Below are 19,781 nucleotides of genomic sequence, written 5' to 3'. Positions count from 1 at the left end.
GGGCGATGCAATTGCTGAAACTTCTTCCCCCGTGTTACCTACTCTCTTCTTTCCATTTGCTGGCCGACTTCTGTATATCAAGGCCCCTGAGGCGTAGACCGAACTGGGAATAGATACAGGGCTATTCTCTCATCAATGCGTCTGGACAGAACTCACATCCGGAGTAGATACATACATCCGTCATTCAACTGCTATTAAGAAAGAATGGAGGCTATCCAAGCTCACTCGCATTCCTGGCTAACTATGTACAACCACCAACACTGTTCTTTTATGTGTAAATCGCCGTACACTCTAATTTGGGCCTAGGAACCCATTATTCAAAATCGCCGCCGTGACAGCTACGCCGAAACGCGACTCGAGACCTCGCAATGGGCACTGCAACGTGGCCGTGCCCCATGCAGCGGGTCGTCCGACACCGCCGGCTAAGTATGTACATTTCCGACGTCGATCTGGCCCGCGTAACAAAAGTCTATCGCTGAAACGCAAAATGTTCCCCACAAACAGACACTCTATGGTCGCTCGGAGAAGACCAGCTTGCAATGATCCTGCCATAAATGTAAGCAACAGGGACACTCCGTACGTAGCGATGGACTCACCTGAGGGAAAATGGTGGCGAACACCTCAATATCCTCACTGATGGGCGTGGGCTCATGCACCCAATCCAACAGGATGCTGGCTTTCCCGATCATTGCCATTAGGTTCAACTGAGCGTATGTCTGTCCGAGACAGTAATGAGGCCCGGTGCCAAAGACCAGCCAGTTCTTGACCTGCTTGTCGGCATCCCCGGTAATCCATCGCTCCGGCTCGAAACTGTCCGGGTTGGGGTATGCTTCAGGATCATGGGTTGCCGGCCAAATCGAGGGAATGATCATGGATCCCTTCTTCAAGGTGTAGCCTTCAGTCACGGGAAAATCCTTCTTCGCCACGTAAGGCACCAAAATGACTGGAGGGCGATATCGCAACGTTTCTTTGACCACCGCTCTAGTCCAAACCATCGATTCCAGCATATCCATGTCGAACGGCTTATTGCGGTCGCCGCCTCGAAGCTTCAGATTTTCCTCCCTGACCTTGTCGAGGATCTCGGGTCGATCAGCCATAATCTGAAATAGCCAAGTGCAGGCGCTGGAGGTAGCGTCTTGCGACGCAAACAGGAAAGTGAAGACGGTTTGGGCAATTTCGAAATCGGTAAAGTCTCGAAGTAATTGAGGTGGCTTCTCGGACTCGTCGACATTCTCGCCTCGCTCGACGCGCTCTCGATACTTTGCTGAATCCTGAATCTGCTTGACCCACGCATCCATGATGCAGGTGATGCTGCCGCCCGCGGCCATTCGCACCTTGGATTTGGCCGCACACTTTGCGAATTCGTCCAGCACCACGTCGGCCGCCTTCTTTCCGTACCAGGTCTTTGTGAATGGAATGATGATGGGAAAGTTGACCAGCTCCAGTGCGGCGGTAATCAAGTAATAATCGTGGGCAATCTTCTTGACCACCTTGTCGCTCATGTAATGTCCAACGAAGGTTCTGCACGACACGGCGCACATGAGCTCTCGGAACACGGGCATCCAGGGCTGGGCTTTCATATTGTTTTCCTTGGACATTTCAAGAAAGTTCTTGAAGTACTTGCTGTAGACCTCCTCTTGGCCAGGCAGATACATTTCCAACGCCTGGCGGGTGAATAGGCCGTTCAATCCCTTGCGATACTCGACGTGGGCTTTGCCGTCCAGAAAGACCCAGTTGGTGGGACGAAGGAGTTTCGGAGCGACATCGACGACGGTGGGTTTGACGAAGCCCGGGGAGTTGAAGACTTTTCGCGCCATATCTCGGGTTCCAGCAATGACAACGAATCTAGAGACCATGATTAGCACCCGTCTGCAAGTCACACGACTCAAAACACGTCCTGCGTACTTGTGAAAGACCGACACGCAGCTCAGCTCAGCGCTCTCCCATTTCTCCTTGTACTTTCTAAAGTCGGGGCGCATCGATTCGAGAAAAGGGCCCATGAAGGGCATTTTCCACGCTGGGCCGACGATGCCATGCTTCTGCCATTGGTAGCTACCTGTACAAATCGTCAATCCCCGCGCGAGTCCGGGTCCATCGTGACCAGGCGCTCACTCACATTGATCGTAGGTAGCCAATAGTAAGACAATCGTCAACAGGACGGTCCAAAGGTTAAGCTGCGCCCACACCCTGCCCAAGACGCTGGAGGCGTGGGCGGCCTGAAGCTTCAGGTCTGCGTTGGCGAGAGGAGAGGTAAAGCTGGTGGCATTTGCGAGCACATCCATGGCGTATTGGTTGGGGTTCAAGGGGCCGCGGCAACTAGGTGCTTCGAGGGACCGGTCGAATGGGGGCTCTGTGCCTTGCAGAAGGCAGCACGACGCGACGAGGACGGCAACGGTGACGACTATTCGTATAAATCCCTCCTCTTCAAACACGCGTGGATGTGTATCAAAGTCGAACGGCGGCAGCAGCAGCAACAACAACAACAACAACCGCCATCGAGAGAAGATGGATGTTGTTTGAAAACCGACAGTGTCAATCGGGAAATTCTGGGGCTCTGGATCTCTCACCGCCCAATTTGCTCTAGTCGGGCAACAGCTCCTTCCATTGGGCGGCGACGGCTTGTGCGAAGTCAATCTCGCACCGGTACATGAGCCTCCCGGATGGCGACACCATTATCTCATCACCGGTTAAACGCCGCGCAGTGGACTGATATTTGGTTCAAGTACACCAACACCGAGTATCAGAGCACCCGGTCGATCTCGTGACGTGTTCTATTCAACGGCCTACAAAACCATATGATGGAGCTGCAGAACACAAAACATTCAAGAGGAGCAAGAAAAGCAGTCCAGCACCAAACAGCTTGACCCAGACCTTACTCCGCCATTGGCGTGCCCTCAGTACTGGTACCTCCAGCCCAAAAATGCACACAAGTCATGCTTTTCTCCGTTCCTCCAAACGCCCTTCGTTGTCGTATACCCTGATTTCATGCTCTCCGTCTAAGGAATGTCGAAAACGGGTTTGAGTTTCTTCAGCAACGCCCATTCATCCCTCGTCACCTCATCTCGGTAGAATTCCTTGAGGGTGTCGATCGACTTGCGAGAAATCAGAGAGTACAGAGTATCCTTGTCTTCCAGCTGTCGTCCGTACATGGGCTGGTTGGGTCCTTCAATCTTGACGGCCACCGACGGCTGTCCTTTCTTGCAGAGCGGAATGGCCTTGTGTTCGCGTTCGATCGATGATCTGTATTCCCAAGGTTAGTTGTTTGTGTCTTGTCTAACCGGATATTGGCCACTTACACTCTGCCCAGGGTGATGACTTCTTTCACCCCCGTCACTGGATTGGTCTTGACCACCGCAATCGGTGTCAATGGACGCAGGCTGCCCTCGACCACATCCACGCCCACCACGATGGGATCCTTCTTGTTGAACACCTGGATAGGATTGAGCACGCAAGGAAAGACGGCATGCATTTTGCTCTCTTCCTTCTTCTTTTCCTGCAATTCCTTCATGTGGTTGGTAAAGTTGTCGAACAGGTGATAAATAATATCCGCCGTAAAGATCTTGATGCCATTCTCGTCCGCGTACTGCTGTGCCTCTTTGTCGACTTTGACATCGAAGCAAAGCATCACCGCGTATTCTTTCGCCTTCTCCAGCATGGTGCCCGCCATCATGACGTCTCGCTTGTACACCGGCCCGATGGCGATGTTTGCAACAGGAATTTTACTCTGCTTGAGGAATTCCAACAAAGCCTCCAAAGAGCCTAGAGTAGATGCTTGGACGCTGACACCTCGGTTGTCTTTGGATATCTTGCTGAGAAGACTTTGCAGGTCCGCCATGACGTCGTCCATCAGGTCTTCCTCGTCGTCCTCAGGTCCAACCACAAGCAATCGGGAACCAGCAATGGCTTTTTCCAGATCATTGGCTGCGATCTTCACGCCGAGCGCTGCCTTACATTCCTTGTTATGCACATATTGGGACTTGAGACGCAGCTCCTTGAGCGGAGCAGGGGTCAGAAGCGCCCGGATATTGGTCGCAATAGGCCCGTCAGTGCCACAAAGCACAATCCGGTCGCCTTCGTGAAGCACGCCATTCGACAACACCACATCAATCGTGGTACCGAGGCCTTCAATCACTTTGACTTCAAGGACGGTACATTCCACTTCGGACAGGTACATCAGACTGGAAGTCATCCGCTCCTGGGTCAATGTCACCAGGAGCTTGAGCAGATCCGGAATGCCTTCACCCGTGTGCGCCGACGTTGGCACCAGTGACACGTATCGGCGCATATCTTTATTTTCATAGAAGACCTCGGAGTTGAAGCCCTCCTTGGCAAAGGCAAGCTTGGTTTCGGCGAGTCGACTCTCAAACTCGGACACCACGCCCTTGGACTGGAAAGCGAGACTGTCCTGGAAGCCGTTGTTGTCGATTTTCTTCCAGCCATAGAGACGATCAATCTTGTTGAGAGCCACAATGAATGGTGTCTTGCGGTCTCGCAGCAGTTTCATCGACTCCAACGTCTGCGGCTCCAAACCGTGCATGATATCGACGACTAGAATGGCAATGTTGCAGAGTGAAGAACCGCGAGATCGGAGGTTGGAGAAGGATTCGTGACCAGGTGTGTCGATGACCAACAGTCCAGGCACTTTGAACTCAAACTTGCCGTCTTTGTTGACAACGGCTGTCTTCTGCTTCAGGGCGTCCACGGGGAAGTAAGTCGCACCGATCTGCTGAGTAATACCCCCTGCTTCGCCTTCTTGGACATTGGTCTGTCGAATTTTGTCTAGAAGCTTCGTTTTGCCAGTATCGACGTGGCCCAGGATACAACAAATGGGTGAACGAAGGTTATCTTTAGACCGGGCAGCCAGGGCTTCTTCGTGAGCCTTTGCTCTCCTGGCGGCTGCTTCTGCTTTCCTCTTCGCCAGTGCTCGCTGGGCGACAGTGCCTTCCTCTTCTGAAGACGACTCTTCCGATTCTGTCTCTGATTCGATATCCCTCTCTTTTGGTGGTGGTTTTGACTCCCGCAAGGGTAGGCTCGACGTTGCGGGAGGCTTGGTCACTGCTCCGTTGGTGTCGGCTTTAGTAGCCGTCTTCGAAGCGATTCCATTTGCAGCTGCTTTGGGGGGAGCCTTGGCGGCTTCTTCCTCTTCTTCCTCATTTGATTCAGCATCCCAGCTCTCCTTAATATCTTCATCAGCAGCCTTCTCCCAGTCGTCGAGCTCCGAAGACTCTTCCTGTTTGGCAGCCTCTGCCTCTGCTGCAGCAGCGGCGGCGGCAGCAGCGGCGGCCTCTTCAGCTTCCTTTGCCAGACGCTGGCGTTCTGCTTCAGCAGCTTCCGCTTCCTGTCTCGCTCTCTCTGCAGCAGCTTCGAGATCGACCTCTTCCTTCTTCGGACCTTTCCGCCTCTTGTCGACCGCAGGCTTTTTCTTTTCTTCGACGTTTTCGGTCAAACCTGCAACCTTGACGCCAGATTCAAGTAGCTGCTTGAGACGGAGATCCTGTTGCTGCTTTCTCTTCTTGTCAGCCTCGGAGAGGAGTTTGCCTTCTTTCTTGAGTTGTTCTTTCTTCTCCTTTTCTTTTTCCTTCTTTCTTTGCCTGGCCTCAGCTTTCTTTCTCTCCTCTTCCTCCTCCTTTCGTAGGCGCTCTTCTTCGGCGGCTTTTTCAGCGGCTTCTATTCTGGCCTGTTCTTCTCGCTGTCTCGCAAGAGCCTCTTGCTGCTTTTGGATAGCAGCGAGATGGGCAGGGATCTTCTTTTTCTTGCCGGATTTCTCTTCTTTCTCCGGGGCGGTGACTGGAGTTTCGGCTTTCTCAGGCACGGCGGCTTTGGCTTCCTCAACCTTGGGGGCTGGTGCCGGGGTGACAGCCTTTTTCTTCGCAGCCTGCTTTCCTGTTAGCATCTAAAATAGACTAGCTAGAGAGACTCCCTAATTACCTGTTCTTTCTTTCTCTGCTTCTCCCGTTCCTTCTTCTCCCGTTCTTTCTCCTTCTTGGACTTCATTCCACCAGCCTCGCCCGCGTCTTCGTCCTCCTCGGCGGGAGCAGCCGGCTCGCCCTTGTCCTGTTGCTTCTTGCCTCCCTTGGCTTTCTTATGAGCATTGCCAGCGAAAACATCATCATCGTCCTCGAAGGTTGCTTCCGTAGGGCCTTTGGCGTCCAGGTCGTTCTCAGGCTGCGCTGGGGTAATACCAACTGCTTCTTCGCCTTCAACGAAGTCATTGATAACCGTTTTGCCTTTTTTGGCACGCCTGTCTTTATTCTTGCGCAAAGCAGCCATCAACCCACCGCCACCGTTCATCCCCTCTGCAGCGTCATTCTCCGTTTCTGCCTTCTTTGCATCTTCGGTGGCCTGAGCAATCGGATCGGCGGTCTCACCGAGCTCGTTCTCCCAGTCGTCGGCCTGCTTCTTGCCGCCCTTCTTCTTAGGCGCCATTGAAATAATTGTGTTGAGGAGTTGGTCTTAGGGATATGAAGCGTTCGCGATTGAGAGGCGGCGACATAAAGTCGTGTGCAGGCTTTGTCAAGATTGGCGGGGAGGCACTCGGGCAAACGGTGGCGTTGAAGCGAATGATGGCTATTGGCCCAGAGGTTTGAGGTCTTTTTGTTTCTTCGCCACGATTTTTTGATGGAAGACGGCAAGTGGAAACCGGACTGAATTGTTGCGAATCCTGGGCGCAATGGACAAGGTTGACAAACAAGCTGAAGGGAATGGTGGGGCAATTAAAGGAAAAAATAAAGTGACGTTCAGTAGAGACACAGTGTGGGCGGAGTTTCGGCATCGCTGCCTAGCTTGGCGCTTGCTTCTCATGAGAGACGACAGCCTTGTCGCCGCTGAAACTCGAGCTACAGTCACGATATGCAGAGATGACTCAAGATCACAACTAAGGCGAGACGCTATTCGTGCCTCGGCTTCAAGTGACATTACTTGGGACACAGTCATGCATTCAGAGCTGCTAGATTCGTCATCCATCGTCCAATAATCAAAACATTCGTCCCCTTCCCCCGAGCACGTCGTCAACCATGTTGGAGCAGGGAGCTCCTGGGCGCCGGTTGGCCTTCGGAGAGCTCTTAGTTCGAGTCTGGCCAGCCTAAGCCCATAGGAGCCTGCATCCCTTCATTTTCTGTAGATGCTATCCATCATGATCGTGGTGGATATCTCATCAGCTTCCTTATCCAAGCAATCGCCGCCTCCACGGGCTCCTCTGTCTCCCCCAAGGTCTCCTTGACCAAAGCTTTGAAACTGTCCATCCTGTCTGACCCTTTCAGAACGTTTCGAAGGTTGTATGGACCTTGCTCGATCATCACGAGCAGTCGGTCTCCCTGGACATGCATATCCTTGGGCCTGAAAGCCGGTGGCATCCAGAGATACCTCGTGTTGTCCGCGGCTTTCTTCTTGATGGGCACAGCCTTGATCGGTTTCCTGATCATGTAACTCATCTCTTCTATGAAGTGAAGTAGTTTCCACTCGCTATGCTTCAGAAGCGCAAAGTGGAAAAGTGTTCCATCGATGGTGCAGCCGTAGAAGCGAGTTCGGTCAGTCTTTCGAGGGCCCTGTGATGTATCCAATCGAAAGCGGTGGATGTGGCCCGGAACCGTCGCGTGAAAGACAGGAGCCGTTTCTGTGGTTTCCTTGTTCAACCCTGAGAAGCCGATGATATTCGTAACTCCTACATCGGCAGAGGCGAACACGGCAGTAGAGGCATCCAAGGCGACAATATCTTTTGCATATCTCATTTTGGTGTCGCACTCGCGATGGTGCAATTTGTTATCCTTCTCCACGAGAACGAATAAGGAGTGTTGCTGTGTGGCCACGCAGATGAGCGACCCCTGACATGAGATGGCATTCGCATATGACGGGAGAGCGTGCCTTGCCAACGTCTTCCATCTGCGTGTAGCCCAGTCCAGATGATGTAAGACGATTTCTTTGCCGGCAGCAATCAAGAGAGAGGACATCTTATAGGCACAAATGGCTGTGATAGGCTCTCGGCTGCTGAATGCGAGTTTGGGGCTCGCATCTGGCTTGCCCTTGCCCAAGCTCTTGGCATTGACACAAACAACTCGACCAGGCCCTCGCAACCCCGGAGTAGGGTTCAATTGCTCTAAAGCAAGTACCAACCATTCGTAGTGATTGTTCCCGTCTGTCGGCGCCCAATCAATGAGATCGTGGACAACATCACTGTCATCTCCAGTCACGATGGTTGCAAAGGTGGTACCCTCGGAATCCCTCGATGTGGGATACCGCAGATTAGGAGTGATGAGCTGTAGCCCAACTCTCTGAATCTTGGTTGACGGGTGGTCGGAAATGTCCTTCTCACCATCGAGAGGTACACTGGTGTGCGTCCTGACTGAAACCCCCGTAGGATCGCCTTCTCTGGAGAATGCAACCACAAACCTCTGGAGGAACCGCGAGTAGAGCATGCGTCTAGGGACGCCATTGAGATTCAACTGTCTTGCAATCCCGTGTTCCTGGGAAATCACAGAACAGAACAGCAAGTCCTCTGCGACAGCACAAATCAGGAAGCCCCCAGGGTGTTCGTGTCCTGACTCGAGCTTAGGGATTCGGTGGACTGCATTGATTAGAGGCTGGGCTGAGGGCTGGTCACGAAGTTAGAATAGCCTGAATACAGATGAAACCAGACTTACTTTGGTTCGATCCGTCACCCACAGAGGAGACATTGTGTAGTCGACCAAAGCAGAGTTGGGATGGAGCGTGACGCGGTGAAGCGTGTATTCGCAAAGCACAAGCGCAGATGGGTTCTCTAGGCTCCCAGATTGATTTTTCTCCTGCACAATCTGTACAGGAGTTGCTCCGATGCGGTAGACGTCATCGCACTTTAGGACTGTCGGGATGTCAGGATTGAAAACGTCTACCAGATATTTCCATCTCGTACCTGTTTTCAAAATGTCTTCACAGTCATCCCTGAGTTCCAAGCACATCACAGTGCCCGAACGGAGACCACATAAAAGAAGAGTTGGGCCGACTGTGTTCTGCTTTAGCGCAACCATGGAAGCCACTGCAGCATTCTCGACTTTGGTGTTGAGGTCTTGGACTCGAAATTCGAAGGCAAGCTTTAGTGTATCAGTATATCCCAAGACCTCTCCAGTTGATGTACCGATCAGAACCAGCTGCGTGTTCTGTACCTGAACGCAACATATTGCATTGGGGATATGCCTCAGTCTCAGAGGCTGACCGGGCACGAAACGAAGTCCCCCGTCGTCTGAAGTCTCGATGTCAATCAGACAGAGCTCGTAGCCCGAAGTGACACGGCTAGTGGCAGCAATGACCCGATCACCTTCAAAAAAGGCCGCATGCGCAATACGTGATCCGAGGTGGTTCAACTCGCCAACTTCACCATCGGCCTCAATAAGAATGGCATGCACACCACGGGTAGTGACTTGTATCACGGTGTCTTGATCGATAACGGTTGCAGCAAGCGTGGGATGGCCGAAATCGAATCCGGGGTGGCTTTCAGTATCAGTCAGTGAGATCTCTTGGTTTTCTAGCTCAAACACAACCATTGACGAGTTCGTTGTGTGAGAGGCCAGCAGCAGCAGTTCGTTGGTGCCGGGTATCTCCAGGCTGAACAGACGCTCAACCAAAGCGGCCTCTGGGAACGACATTTCCCAACCGATCTGGGCTTCCAAGCCGTAACGAATCTCTGACACTTGGCCATGCCTATCACATCGACCTGAACAGGCGTAGAGCCTGCCTGGCGTGCCCTGCCACATGGCAGAGTCTTGGGAATCAACTGCTATTGGAGGTCCAAGGGCGATATCGTTCAGCGGGGCGAGCGTCTCGATACGCTGAATGCGCTCTGGCGACCCTCGGGCAGATACATGGAAGACGCCTCCGTCAGTCAAACTGCCACCCACTATGATGATATCACCGCCTGTCCTTGGAGGGCCGGACAGCATGCAGAATGCTGTATCAACACTGAAACCGAGATGTCCAATCGTGTTGTTGGTGCTAAACTTTGTGCTGGATGCTTTGTCAATTAGAAAGTTCTTCAGAAGTCCATCCTCTCGAAGGATGACTATATCATCGCACCGCTCGAGGTACTGGTTGTGGCGTCTAGGTCTTACCCATTGAACCCATTCCAGACTTGTGTTCGTGTTGTCCATGCATCGACAGTAGACTCGCTTCATTTGAGAAGACTGAATATTCTCATAGTAGCTGATGCCAGCCGCCATGACCACAATGTATGAAAAAGGCCGCGTTGACGGGATCAGCATCAAGGGCAGTTGGTCTTCTCTCAATTTGCGTCCACTGCAGGTCATTGCTTGGATTGTCTGGAGTGGTTGGCGAGTATCCCATCTGTAGAGGTATTGATGTGTTCCCTGATCCACTTCTCCGGAGTAAACCAACAGGAGCAAGATGACCTTGGTAGGATCGTCCTCGGGGCTGCGTAAGAATGTCATCATCAAAATCTTACCAGCGATTTGGATAAAACGTTGCTGTAATGGTTAGATCTGGCACGCATTGACAAGGACAAGGTCACATACCTCTTCTGAGGGACGGAAAGAAGCGGGATCCATTGGATCCCAGGCGTCAATTTCCGACTTGATCTCGTCCACGTGATGAAGTTTGAAGACTCCAAAGTAGCCGGATGGTGAAGCAACGGCAAGGGCGCGGGATCTGAGATATCGATTAGACGCCAGCACGTAATATGGGGCTTGGGCAGGTATACTCGGGATCGACCGCGATATCTCGACACTCCCTTGAGGGGAGGTCGACTCCGCCCAAGAAGGGCCTTTTTGCGAAGACGAGTCTGACCTCTCCACCGGCGTCCTTTCTCGCATAGACGTAGATTAACTCATTGTCTTTTGTGATGAGGACAAGGATCTGTGGCGGCTGCGTGTCACTGACTGGTTGGCCGCGAATGCTGAACTGCTCCTGGTCCCGCTCTTGCTTCAATATGGCATCGACAATTGGAACAGACTTCAACTCTGCCGAGATGATTTTGGCATCAGTGATTGTGGTACCAAAATCGAGCTTCGCGGTCACGACCACCAGCTGCCCGCTGTCTTTGAACTCGTGAAGCTGGACGAATGTTGGTCCAACAAAGACGACGTCGTTATTGGAAGGAGAACGAATGCGTGCAGGGAGGATCCATCTGATGCTGGAGCTTGAGCTGAGAGTCCTAGACAAGATGCCGACACGCTCCTGGATAGTTAGTCGGCGCTGGTCCCCTTTGGTGGTCAGTTCCCTCCCCTGAGGACGGGCCCTGTAGGCCATCGTGAACCAGACGTGGCGGCTGACCTGAGTAAGAGCACACAAGGAAGCAAGAGTTTGAAGACAATAACAAAGCAGAGGATTGTGGTGATGATGCTATGAGACGACTCCTTGGATTGGATGTGTTACTAGAAGACGATGTTGAAGAAATAAGACGAGGGGAAAACAAGGGCGGCGCAGACAAGGTCGATATACTCCGTACCCTGTGTGTAGTGTCAACCGCGCCCTGGCTTGATTCGAATCTGGGATGGTGCTTCTGTCTGCCTTTCTCTCGTTCTCTCCCTATACTAGTAGTCTCCAGAGAGGGAGATATTGTGTGGACGGAGGAATGCGGCGGTCAAAATACGGGGTTGGCGGCCCAAGACAATGAGGGACAGCAAATCTGGCCTTGCACCCGACCGGGACTGGATCGCCATCTGTTCATCCAGCATGAGGGCTGCAAGCAAGCAATACACGCAGACAGTGCGGCTGGATGTGAAATCAGCCTGTCGTTTCGAGACCCTAAAGGGGCGTGGGCGAGGTCGGCGGGGGTGAGAAGACGAGCACAAGCAGAATGCAGGTCAATCAGGCCAAGCAGCTATAGACAATGCAGGGCTTAGAGCCTTCCCAAGGTTCCCTTTTCTTCCCCACCGATTCTCCTCTGCACAGTCCAGTGTCCGCCACTTTCCCCCGTCTGCCCCTTAAAGGCACTCACTAAACCCAACTCACTAAAGTCACTCACTAAAGCCACTCACTAAAGCCACTCACTAAAGCTACTGGGTACTCACTAAAGCTACTCACTAAAGCTACTCACTAAAGTGTCACACTAAGGTCACGACAAAACTTGCTCACTAAACTCACTTTCATTCTCTCCTCTCACCATCCATCAACAAACCCCCCACGCACCGTTCACCTGTGAGCCTGACGCGATGAATCCCTCCGGCGACTGCTTGGGATTGGGTGTGGACAAAGTTGACATCTGACAGGGGTCAAACCGGCCGCTTTGTGTCTTTGTGTGACCTGTCACATTACTTATCAACCACCACCCGCGTCAAATTCCATCCCCATGCACCTTGTGGGAGACTACAGGTGACACGGCCATTGTCTGCTTTTCGCCTGTTTCAATCTCGACCCAAAGAGCGGCGTGCTCTTAGCCCGTCTACGCCCGCGCCCGCCCCGTCGCTTAAACCCACCCACGGTTCGCAACACACACGGATGGCGATCGTCCGATCAAGCTAAATAAGGCACAATGCATCGCGGCGCCGACACCGTGGATGCAGCTGTCATTCAGAAGCAACTGACAGCTTCCATGCCTTCTGCTGAAAAGCCCCCGTCGGCAGACTTGCAAGGCCCTGACAAGGCCGAAGCGATCCAGGAAGCCTGTCGACGAAGAGATTTCGCCGCCCTGGTCAAGCTTGCAACCTCGACCGGCGGTCTTTTGACCGACGATTTGCGCCGGCAAGCCTGTATGTCCCCTCCCCCCTTGCTCACCAATAGTTCGATACCCTCCGTGGCACTCTGAACTGATGCATGAACTTGGAAGGGCCAATTCTATTGGGTTGCACGCCTGAAGGAACACCACTGACCGAGCCAGAGCACTCAAATCAGCAGCACTGGAGGACCCTGCCCCGTCACCCGGACGAGGATCAAGTACAACTCGATGTTGATCGTGCCTTTGTATACTACCCGAAAGGTTTGCGCCACCTCTCCTTCCAACAACACCGTGTCACTGTGCTGAATGCAACTAGATGAATCCGATCAGTCGCTTGAGCGAAAGAAGACAGAGCTCTTCGAGCTGATTGTCTCGATGTTGAGGAGCTATCCCATCCTTTCTTATTTTCAGAGCTACCACGATGTTGTACAAGTACTCCTCCTCGTGATGGGAAAACGCCAGGCCATGCTTGCAGTTCCACGAATCTCTTTGCTCCGTCTTCGTGACTACATGCTGCCGACAATCACACCTGCGACGAGACATTTCGAGCTGGTGTCGGCTGTTGTGATGGCTGCTGATCCTGAACTGGCTAATCACATTGCCCAGGCTGAGAATATCTTTGCTCTGTCGGCCACCCATTCCCTGTTTGCGCACGATATCTACGACTATGCCGACATTGCCAGGCTGTATGATTTCCTGCTTGCCCATGAGCCAATCATGAGCATCTATTTGTTTGCTGCGGTTACAATATCGAGGCGATCGGAGTTGCTCGAGATGCCCGCGGATCAGTCCGACATTCTCACTTTTGTGATATCCAAACTACCCCAGACTTTCGACATTGATGCACGAATCCAAGATGCCGTGGCATTGTTCCGCCGTCATCCGCCCCAAAGACTGCCAGGCTGTATCTGGTGGCGTCTATCACGTTATAGTGTTCTCAAAACATCTCGCTCCGTCACTCAGCCTCAAAGCCTGGACGAGGCCAAGATGTTTTGCCAGAAGCAAATCCAGCAGCTTCACAGCCATGAGCTGATGCGGAAGAGAGCTCTATTGCTCTATAAATATAAGAAATCAGCCGCGTCAGTGACCGCTGTACTCTTGGTGGGACTCTTGTCAATCTGGTTGCAAAAGACGGGCCACGACAGGATCTTGTGGTCCATCATGTCGACTGCATCTGCATTCTTTTCCACACCTCGGTAGACTGTTCGCCCGCATCAACGAGAGGAAGACGGCTTGCATCCGATCTTGCACTGACTAGGCCGATGAGCACCGAAGCATTAGGATACTCCATAAGCGAGGTAATCAACCTATTTCATGTCATTATTCTATTGTTAACAAGCAATAGTCTACCAAGCTAAAAGACAATCTTCCTTTTCCCAAGATGCAGCCCACTCCACCATCCACCCATGCATGCATCACCATCACACAACCCCACCTGAGCCACCCTTGACCCATGTCAACCCTTTGTTTCCAAGACTCTCTATGCCGACGTGAACTGGGGTGAAGTCGGCGAGAACGTGAGCCGTTGATTTGTTGGAGGCAAACCTTTGGCAGAAACTTACTCCTTGGCCGGTCAGCCACTAACAGTGAAACCCCATCAAGATCGATGCCGCTGGGTGGGTGCCGGTGTAGCTATTGCAGATTGGCACTCAAAGTCAGAATCCTAGACTGTCTTGGCCTAGTCAGCAACTACACTGCAAAATGTAATGCAGGGCTGCTGGGACCTTGAAATCCACGCCCTCTGCTCTCAGGCGCGTTTCCTTCTCGTCACTGAAACACGGATTTTTCGTTTGTTATCATCGAGCGTGATGCTTGCGGGCAGTAATATGGAATGGGGACTTGAGGACAGCGGCAATGAAGGATTGAGGGAGGCCTGTGACGCGAATTCTCGGAGGCTGTGACATGGAAAAAAATGTTGCAGGCACTCACATAACGAGACATGTCTGGAGGATGATGACCTTCCACTATGATAGCCGGCCACATAGATCTGACTTCAGACATGCAATTACGAGAGGATGGTAGAAGGGATGGTCGTTCGAAGACCCTGTAAGATGACCTGAGCCTCTACGGAGTTAGCAGGGTTGCCTGCGCTGGACAAGAAAGGCTCAAGGTACCTGTCTCGTCTCGATAGAGGATCTCGTTTGAAGGCAATGAAGGAATCTTCTCAGAACAATAAACAAACCATGGCAGACTGAAGCTGCTGTGACGCGCAACTTGGTTGGGAGCGAGGCGGCAAATGAGTGCTGTCTCTGGGAGACAGATCATAGCGAAGAAGACCATCCTGAAAGCATGAAGGGAAGGGAAGAAGAACTACTAGATGGGAGGCGTCTGCCTTGCTTACCGCCTCTGCTATCTAAGCAGGTAGGCATGACGTGGAGGACGTATCAGGGGGAGGAAGGCACGTTCGGATATGTCAAGTTTACTTGGGCAAAACTATTGAATGTGAATGTCCACATCGCCTCCGACACCCTTGGGGATTCTGGCGAAGGCACGCAGGAAGGCATAGCCGGCGAGCTCTTGCGCAAGCAAAGAATGCTCCCGACGATAGATAGTTCGATAACATGGCCGAAGGAGATCCCAGTCTTGCAAATGTTCTCTTCCCCACGTCCTTGTGGAACACAACGAGTCCTTGAAGCGAGAAATCCAGCACAAGACGATGTCCGAGTCTACGATTTGGCATGCTGGAATCTTGGTTGAAAGCTGGAAAGTTCGTGGATGGAGAATCAGACACTGTCAGGGGAATCCTCATTGGTATCTATCCTTCATGATGATGTGACATGCTCTAGTAGAAGTATAGAGTACATGCAAGACGAATAAGGAGCACAGGTGTCCCCAGTAGCTATTCGGAACCGAGTACCCACTCGCCCAGTACAAATAGTGGCAAGGCTGCAAGGCTGGTACCAGCCATGCCCGGTTGGGGTGTCGATTGACAATTTTGTAATGACTTAATACACAAGGCTACCTAACCCTGCTTTGGACGGTAATTACAAATATTTTCCCATTGTCCCCTCTGCCCCAAATCACTCATCCAGGCAACGTGTTTGCGCTTCATCCTATTTCAGCACCAGCACCGTTCTCAAGCTCCCGTCAATATCCGCCACTCAACATGGCGAATAGAGGTTATGATGTTGTCGTCGACGTCGACACAGAAGTATGACTCTCCCTTCCCATACCCGCTCGCTGCATGGCTGCCACGGATTGAAAAACTAACGACCACCCAGGGTGACTTAGGCCACACTGACCTTCAAGACGACGATCTCGAATTCCACTCATCAAGTGCGTCACTCCCCTAACATCACGCCCCGGATCGTCATGTCGACTTGAAACTAATTGCGCGCTCTCAGACTTCGAATCGGGTTCCTCGAACCGCAAAATCCAGCCCGACACTCCCTTTCTCGCTGGCTCCGCCAATCAAGCCAACCTGCCCGGCAATGACCCCTCCTCCTTGCCGCAGAAACACATGCTCTGGTCTCTATCCTTCTACGCTCAATTCTTCGACGTCGACACCTCCACCGTGCTGCACCGATGTCGCTCCGCCATCCTCCCTTTCATCCCCAACACGCCTCCATTTCTCGACATCATGGACGGAAACCCTGACCTCTACGGCCCATTCTGGATCGCGACCACCGTCGTGGTAATTCTGTTCCTCACGGGGACAATAAGCCACAAGCTGGCGACCGAGGGAAAAAAACACTTCGAGTATGACTTTAAATTGCTCAGCGGCGCCGCGGGCCTGATCTACGGATACACACTGTTCATTCCCCTGGGGCTCTGGGGCGCGCTGCGCTGGTTTGGCGCACAGTCTCTCGAACTGGTGGAATGCTGGGCGCTTTATGGGTACAGCAATCTATTCTGGATTGCCGTGGCGTTGGTCTCATGGTCACCACTCAATGGACTCAACTACGCCCTTGTCGGGCTAGGTTACGCCGTCAGTGTGTTCTTCTTGGTTAAGAATTTATATCCGGTAATTAGTGCGACGGAGAAAAAGATCAGTCAGATCTTGCTATTGGCCGTGGTGTTGCTGCATGCCGGGCTTGCAATCGCCATTAAGATCTTGTTCTTCAGTCACAAGAGTCCAGCCAAGGATGATGACAGCAAGATGTTGTTTTAACGGGTTCTCTGGCCCTTGGCGTTGAGCGCGGCTATCGATAACCTGGAGGGGCATGTTAATGGGCACATGGATTATAATGGTATAATGTATCAACACTACGAGGACACAGGAAACGGCCAGAGTTCCTTCTATGCTTGCTTGGGCTCAGTCAATGACGATAACCTGTCCAATCAGCGTTAGTTCACCGCCCGAATTTCTTTGGACTCATCATAACGTAGCCTGGTAGACGTACTGACGTTTACGAGGCTAACTCTGCGAATGAGACATAACGTGCATTGGAAAACAGCTGTATTGACGATCTAGCCTGTCCAGCTCGCGGCATCCATTTCGTGCTCAGGAAGCTGCCTTTGGATTTTCTGCGACGCATCATTTTAAAAGGCCACAACGACAGCTTCTTTTCTTCTTCGTCGTTGCACCCGCATCTGCTGCACCCTGTCACACTTCCGCAATCGACATGGAGTCCACCTCCACGCGAGACCGGGCCAACCCCCAACGCAAAAAAACACAATTACCCAGCGGCGCAAACCACTACTTGATCTTCTTCTTGGGTCGGAGCTGGTTGGAGTGGCCGCACTTCTTCTTGCGGCAGTTTGTAGCTCGCGGGGGCAGACGGGCGTAGCACTTTCGGCAGATCATCTTCTCGCAGTTGTATTTGGAGGCGAGAGCCTTGAGGGAGGGTTCGATGATGCCGCCTCGGAGACGGAGGACGAGGTGCAGGGTGGATTCCTAATAGAGACCGCGCGTGTCAGCAAGGGCTGGCACAGCCTAAATCACCTCGAAAGCAGGGGAGAGAGGATGTTTGATGCCCTCCTTGAACAGGCAGAAGGGGGGAAGGGAATGCTCTGTAGCGTACCTTCTGGATGTTGTAGTCGCTCAGAGTACGGCCGTCTTCAAGCTGCTTGCCGGCGAAGATCAAGCGCTGCTGGTCAGGCGGGATGCCTTCCTTGTCCTGGATCTTGGACTTGACATTGTCGATCGTGTCGGACGACTCGACCTCGAGGGTGATGGTCTTGCCCGTGAGGGTCTTGACGAAGCTATTTCCCACCCAAAAAAGGCTCATTAGCACTTGCTCAACTCTTTTCCTACACACAGCTCTTGCAAAATCCCGCAAGTGGCCGAATATTTCGAAAAAGTTCGTTCGGGCTGGCGGTTTTTCAGGCGACTTACATCTGCACTGGAAACGGGAGTCAGCGAGAAGAAAACGGATGAATTCTTGTTCGGATATACGGATCGCAAACTTACTCTTGTCAAGATCTTCTGGTCACTGGCAATGTTGATTGAATATGTTGCAAGCAGTGATATCGAAAACAGAGGGGTGGCGAGACAACCTTTCTTTGTGGACGCACATTCGGCGCCAAGACTGGGCTTACCGAAATGGAAGGTGAAGCGCATGAGATCTTTCAGCCTCGTCACGAAAACGGATTGACCTTGCTTTTCCTGTGGCTGGTTGTTTTTTCAAATGATATTGTAGAAGACATGGTGCGCGAAGTAAGCACCCAAATGCATGGAGGGTCTCCGGAACAATCTCAAGCAAAGTTCATCGACCATCTCCCCAGCGGCGGCAACCAGAGTACTCCTTCGAACTTGGACGTCGCAACAGCCACTGGGCATTGCCCGACGTTCGTCCGTGACAGGATGAGTATTGGCAAATTATCGGATAGGCTCTTTATCCTCTGCAACATACGGAGCATTTATGCCACAAAGCCTCTGTGTTATGCATGAGCATAAGAATGGGCCTCCATTCCGGTTGTGCAATCTCAGGTCAGGCGTCCAGGGTCTTCTCTTCCATTGAGCGTCAGTGCGTCAGAAGTTTCCCGCATATATAGGAAAGTCAACAGGAATACAAAAGCTCTCATATTCTTTCATTCAAACCGTCCAAACAGTCAGGTGTTTTGTTTAGCCTAAGACGGGGCCGAGGTTCACGTCGACGAGAGCTAGATTCCAGCAATTGATCTCTATTATTACCGCTTCTGTAGTTTGTATAGAGTGCCGTCTCATCCATCAAAGACAGTGGAAATGGCGTCTCAGACAACGCTGAAACGACCGCCCAAACTAATCCTGGGGTGTTCCAACTTTGGCTCCCCCAGCGACCCGTTCTGCAGAACCACCTCCGCGGAAGAAGCAGCCGTTCTTCTAAGCATATTCGGCTCGTACGGACATGACACAATTGACACTGCCCGTCGCTACCCGCCCCAAGCGCCGGGGACAAGTGAAGAGCTTCTGGGCGAAGCACTGGACTTGCTGCGGCGTGAACATAAGGCCGAGACCGACATCATGATCCAACGATCTCCAGAGATACACGTCGACACCAAAGTCCTCTCTGCGCCGGGGTGTCACAAGCCCGAGAATATCCAGGAGAGCATCTCAGCTTCCCTTTCCGCCCTGCACGTGTCCTCGGTGAACACGATATACCTACACTACCCAGACAAGACTGTTCCGCTCTCTGAACCCGTCGCCGCGCTCTCAAGCGCCGTGGCGAATGGCCAGGCAAAGCAATGGGGCGTCTGCAACTACACCCTCGACGAAGTCTGGGAGATTCTACGCCTCTGTAATCAATACGGGTGGAGGCGGCCGGCGGTGTACCAGGGCGAACACAACGCCCTCAACCGCGTGAACGAACAGCTCATCAAGTTCTGCCACGAGCAAGGGATCGCGTTCTACGCGTACAGTCCCGCTGCCGCTGGAGTGTTTTCCCCCAGCGGGTCACGAGTTGGTGCTGATACGCCGGCGGGCCAGCGAATCCGGGCTCTGTATGGAGGCACGGAGATGCGGAGTGCGGTGCAGGAGGTCAGGGATGCTGCACGGCGGAGAGGGTTGAGTGGTCATGAGGTTGCGATTAGATGGGCGTTTTGGGATAGCATACTGGACGGGGCGCATGGCGATGGAGTGATCATCGGTGTGAGCAATCAGAAGCAGTTGACGGACACCTGCGAGTTTTTAGGGAAAGGTGGGTTGGGGGATGGAGTCCGAGAAGTGGTGGAAAAGGTCTGGGACAGTGTCAAGCCAAAGTAAGGCAAACTGAAGGCCCAAGAA

General features: G+C 52.5%; 7 protein-coding genes across 7 annotated transcripts; 3 read left to right on the top strand and 4 right to left on the bottom strand.

The window, feature by feature from the left end:
- Positions 1-509: 509 nt before the first annotated feature.
- Positions 510-2,282, bottom strand: Z519_02897 (uncharacterized protein; the record flags this gene model as incomplete). Its single annotated transcript, XM_016760652.1, has 4 exons — positions 510-545; positions 597-1,845; positions 1,906-2,056; positions 2,117-2,282. The coding sequence occupies 4 exons, from the start codon at positions 2,280-2,282 to the stop codon at positions 510-512; spliced, it is 1,602 nt and encodes a 533-aa protein (XP_016622502.1).
- Positions 2,283-2,996: 714 nt separating this feature from the next.
- Positions 2,997-6,426, bottom strand: Z519_02896 (translation initiation factor aIF-2; the record flags this gene model as incomplete). The annotated part of the gene is made up of 3 exons (XM_016760651.1): positions 2,997-3,240; positions 3,297-5,878; positions 5,929-6,426. The coding sequence occupies 3 exons, from the start codon at positions 6,424-6,426 to the stop codon at positions 2,997-2,999; spliced, it is 3,324 nt and encodes a 1,107-aa protein (XP_016622501.1).
- Positions 6,427-7,130: 704 nt separating this feature from the next.
- Z519_02895 (uncharacterized protein) lies at positions 7,131-11,229 on the bottom strand (the record flags this gene model as incomplete). Its single annotated transcript, XM_016760650.1, has 5 exons — positions 7,131-8,588; positions 8,637-8,833; positions 8,885-10,448; positions 10,497-10,629; positions 10,682-11,229. 5 exons carry the CDS (start codon positions 11,227-11,229, stop codon positions 7,131-7,133), a joined length of 3,900 nt encoding a protein of 1,299 aa, XP_016622500.1.
- Positions 11,230-12,454: 1,225 nt separating this feature from the next.
- Positions 12,455-13,837, top strand: Z519_02894 (uncharacterized protein; the record flags this gene model as incomplete). The annotated part of the gene is made up of 3 exons (XM_016760649.1): positions 12,455-12,671; positions 12,749-12,898; positions 12,954-13,837. 3 exons carry the CDS (start codon positions 12,455-12,457, stop codon positions 13,835-13,837), a joined length of 1,251 nt encoding a protein of 416 aa, XP_016622499.1.
- Positions 13,838-15,743: 1,906 nt separating this feature from the next.
- Positions 15,744-16,748, top strand: Z519_02893 (uncharacterized protein; the record flags this gene model as incomplete). The annotated part of the gene is made up of 3 exons (XM_016760648.1): positions 15,744-15,788; positions 15,859-15,913; positions 15,982-16,748. 3 exons carry the CDS (start codon positions 15,744-15,746, stop codon positions 16,746-16,748), a joined length of 867 nt encoding a protein of 288 aa, XP_016622498.1.
- Positions 16,749-17,276: 528 nt separating this feature from the next.
- Positions 17,277-17,808, bottom strand: Z519_02892 (ubiquitin-60S ribosomal protein L40; the record flags this gene model as incomplete). The annotated part of the gene is made up of 2 exons (XM_016760647.1): positions 17,277-17,474; positions 17,602-17,808. 2 exons carry the CDS (start codon positions 17,806-17,808, stop codon positions 17,277-17,279), a joined length of 405 nt encoding a protein of 134 aa, XP_016622497.1.
- Positions 17,809-18,764: 956 nt separating this feature from the next.
- On the top strand, positions 18,765-19,760 carry Z519_02891 (uncharacterized protein; the record flags this gene model as incomplete). The annotated part of the gene is made up of 1 exon (XM_016760646.1): positions 18,765-19,760. One exon carries the CDS (start codon positions 18,765-18,767, stop codon positions 19,758-19,760), a length of 996 nt encoding a protein of 331 aa, XP_016622496.1.
- Positions 19,761-19,781: the final 21 nt, after the last annotated feature.

This window comes from Cladophialophora bantiana (assembly GCF_000835475.1).
Source record: "Cladophialophora bantiana CBS 173.52 unplaced genomic scaffold supercont1.4, whole genome shotgun sequence".
Lineage (NCBI taxonomy): Eukaryota > Fungi > Ascomycota > Eurotiomycetes > Chaetothyriales > Herpotrichiellaceae > Cladophialophora > Cladophialophora bantiana.
The sequence above is the reverse complement of the archived record's forward strand: the minus strand, read 5'-3'. Positions and strand labels throughout refer to the sequence as shown.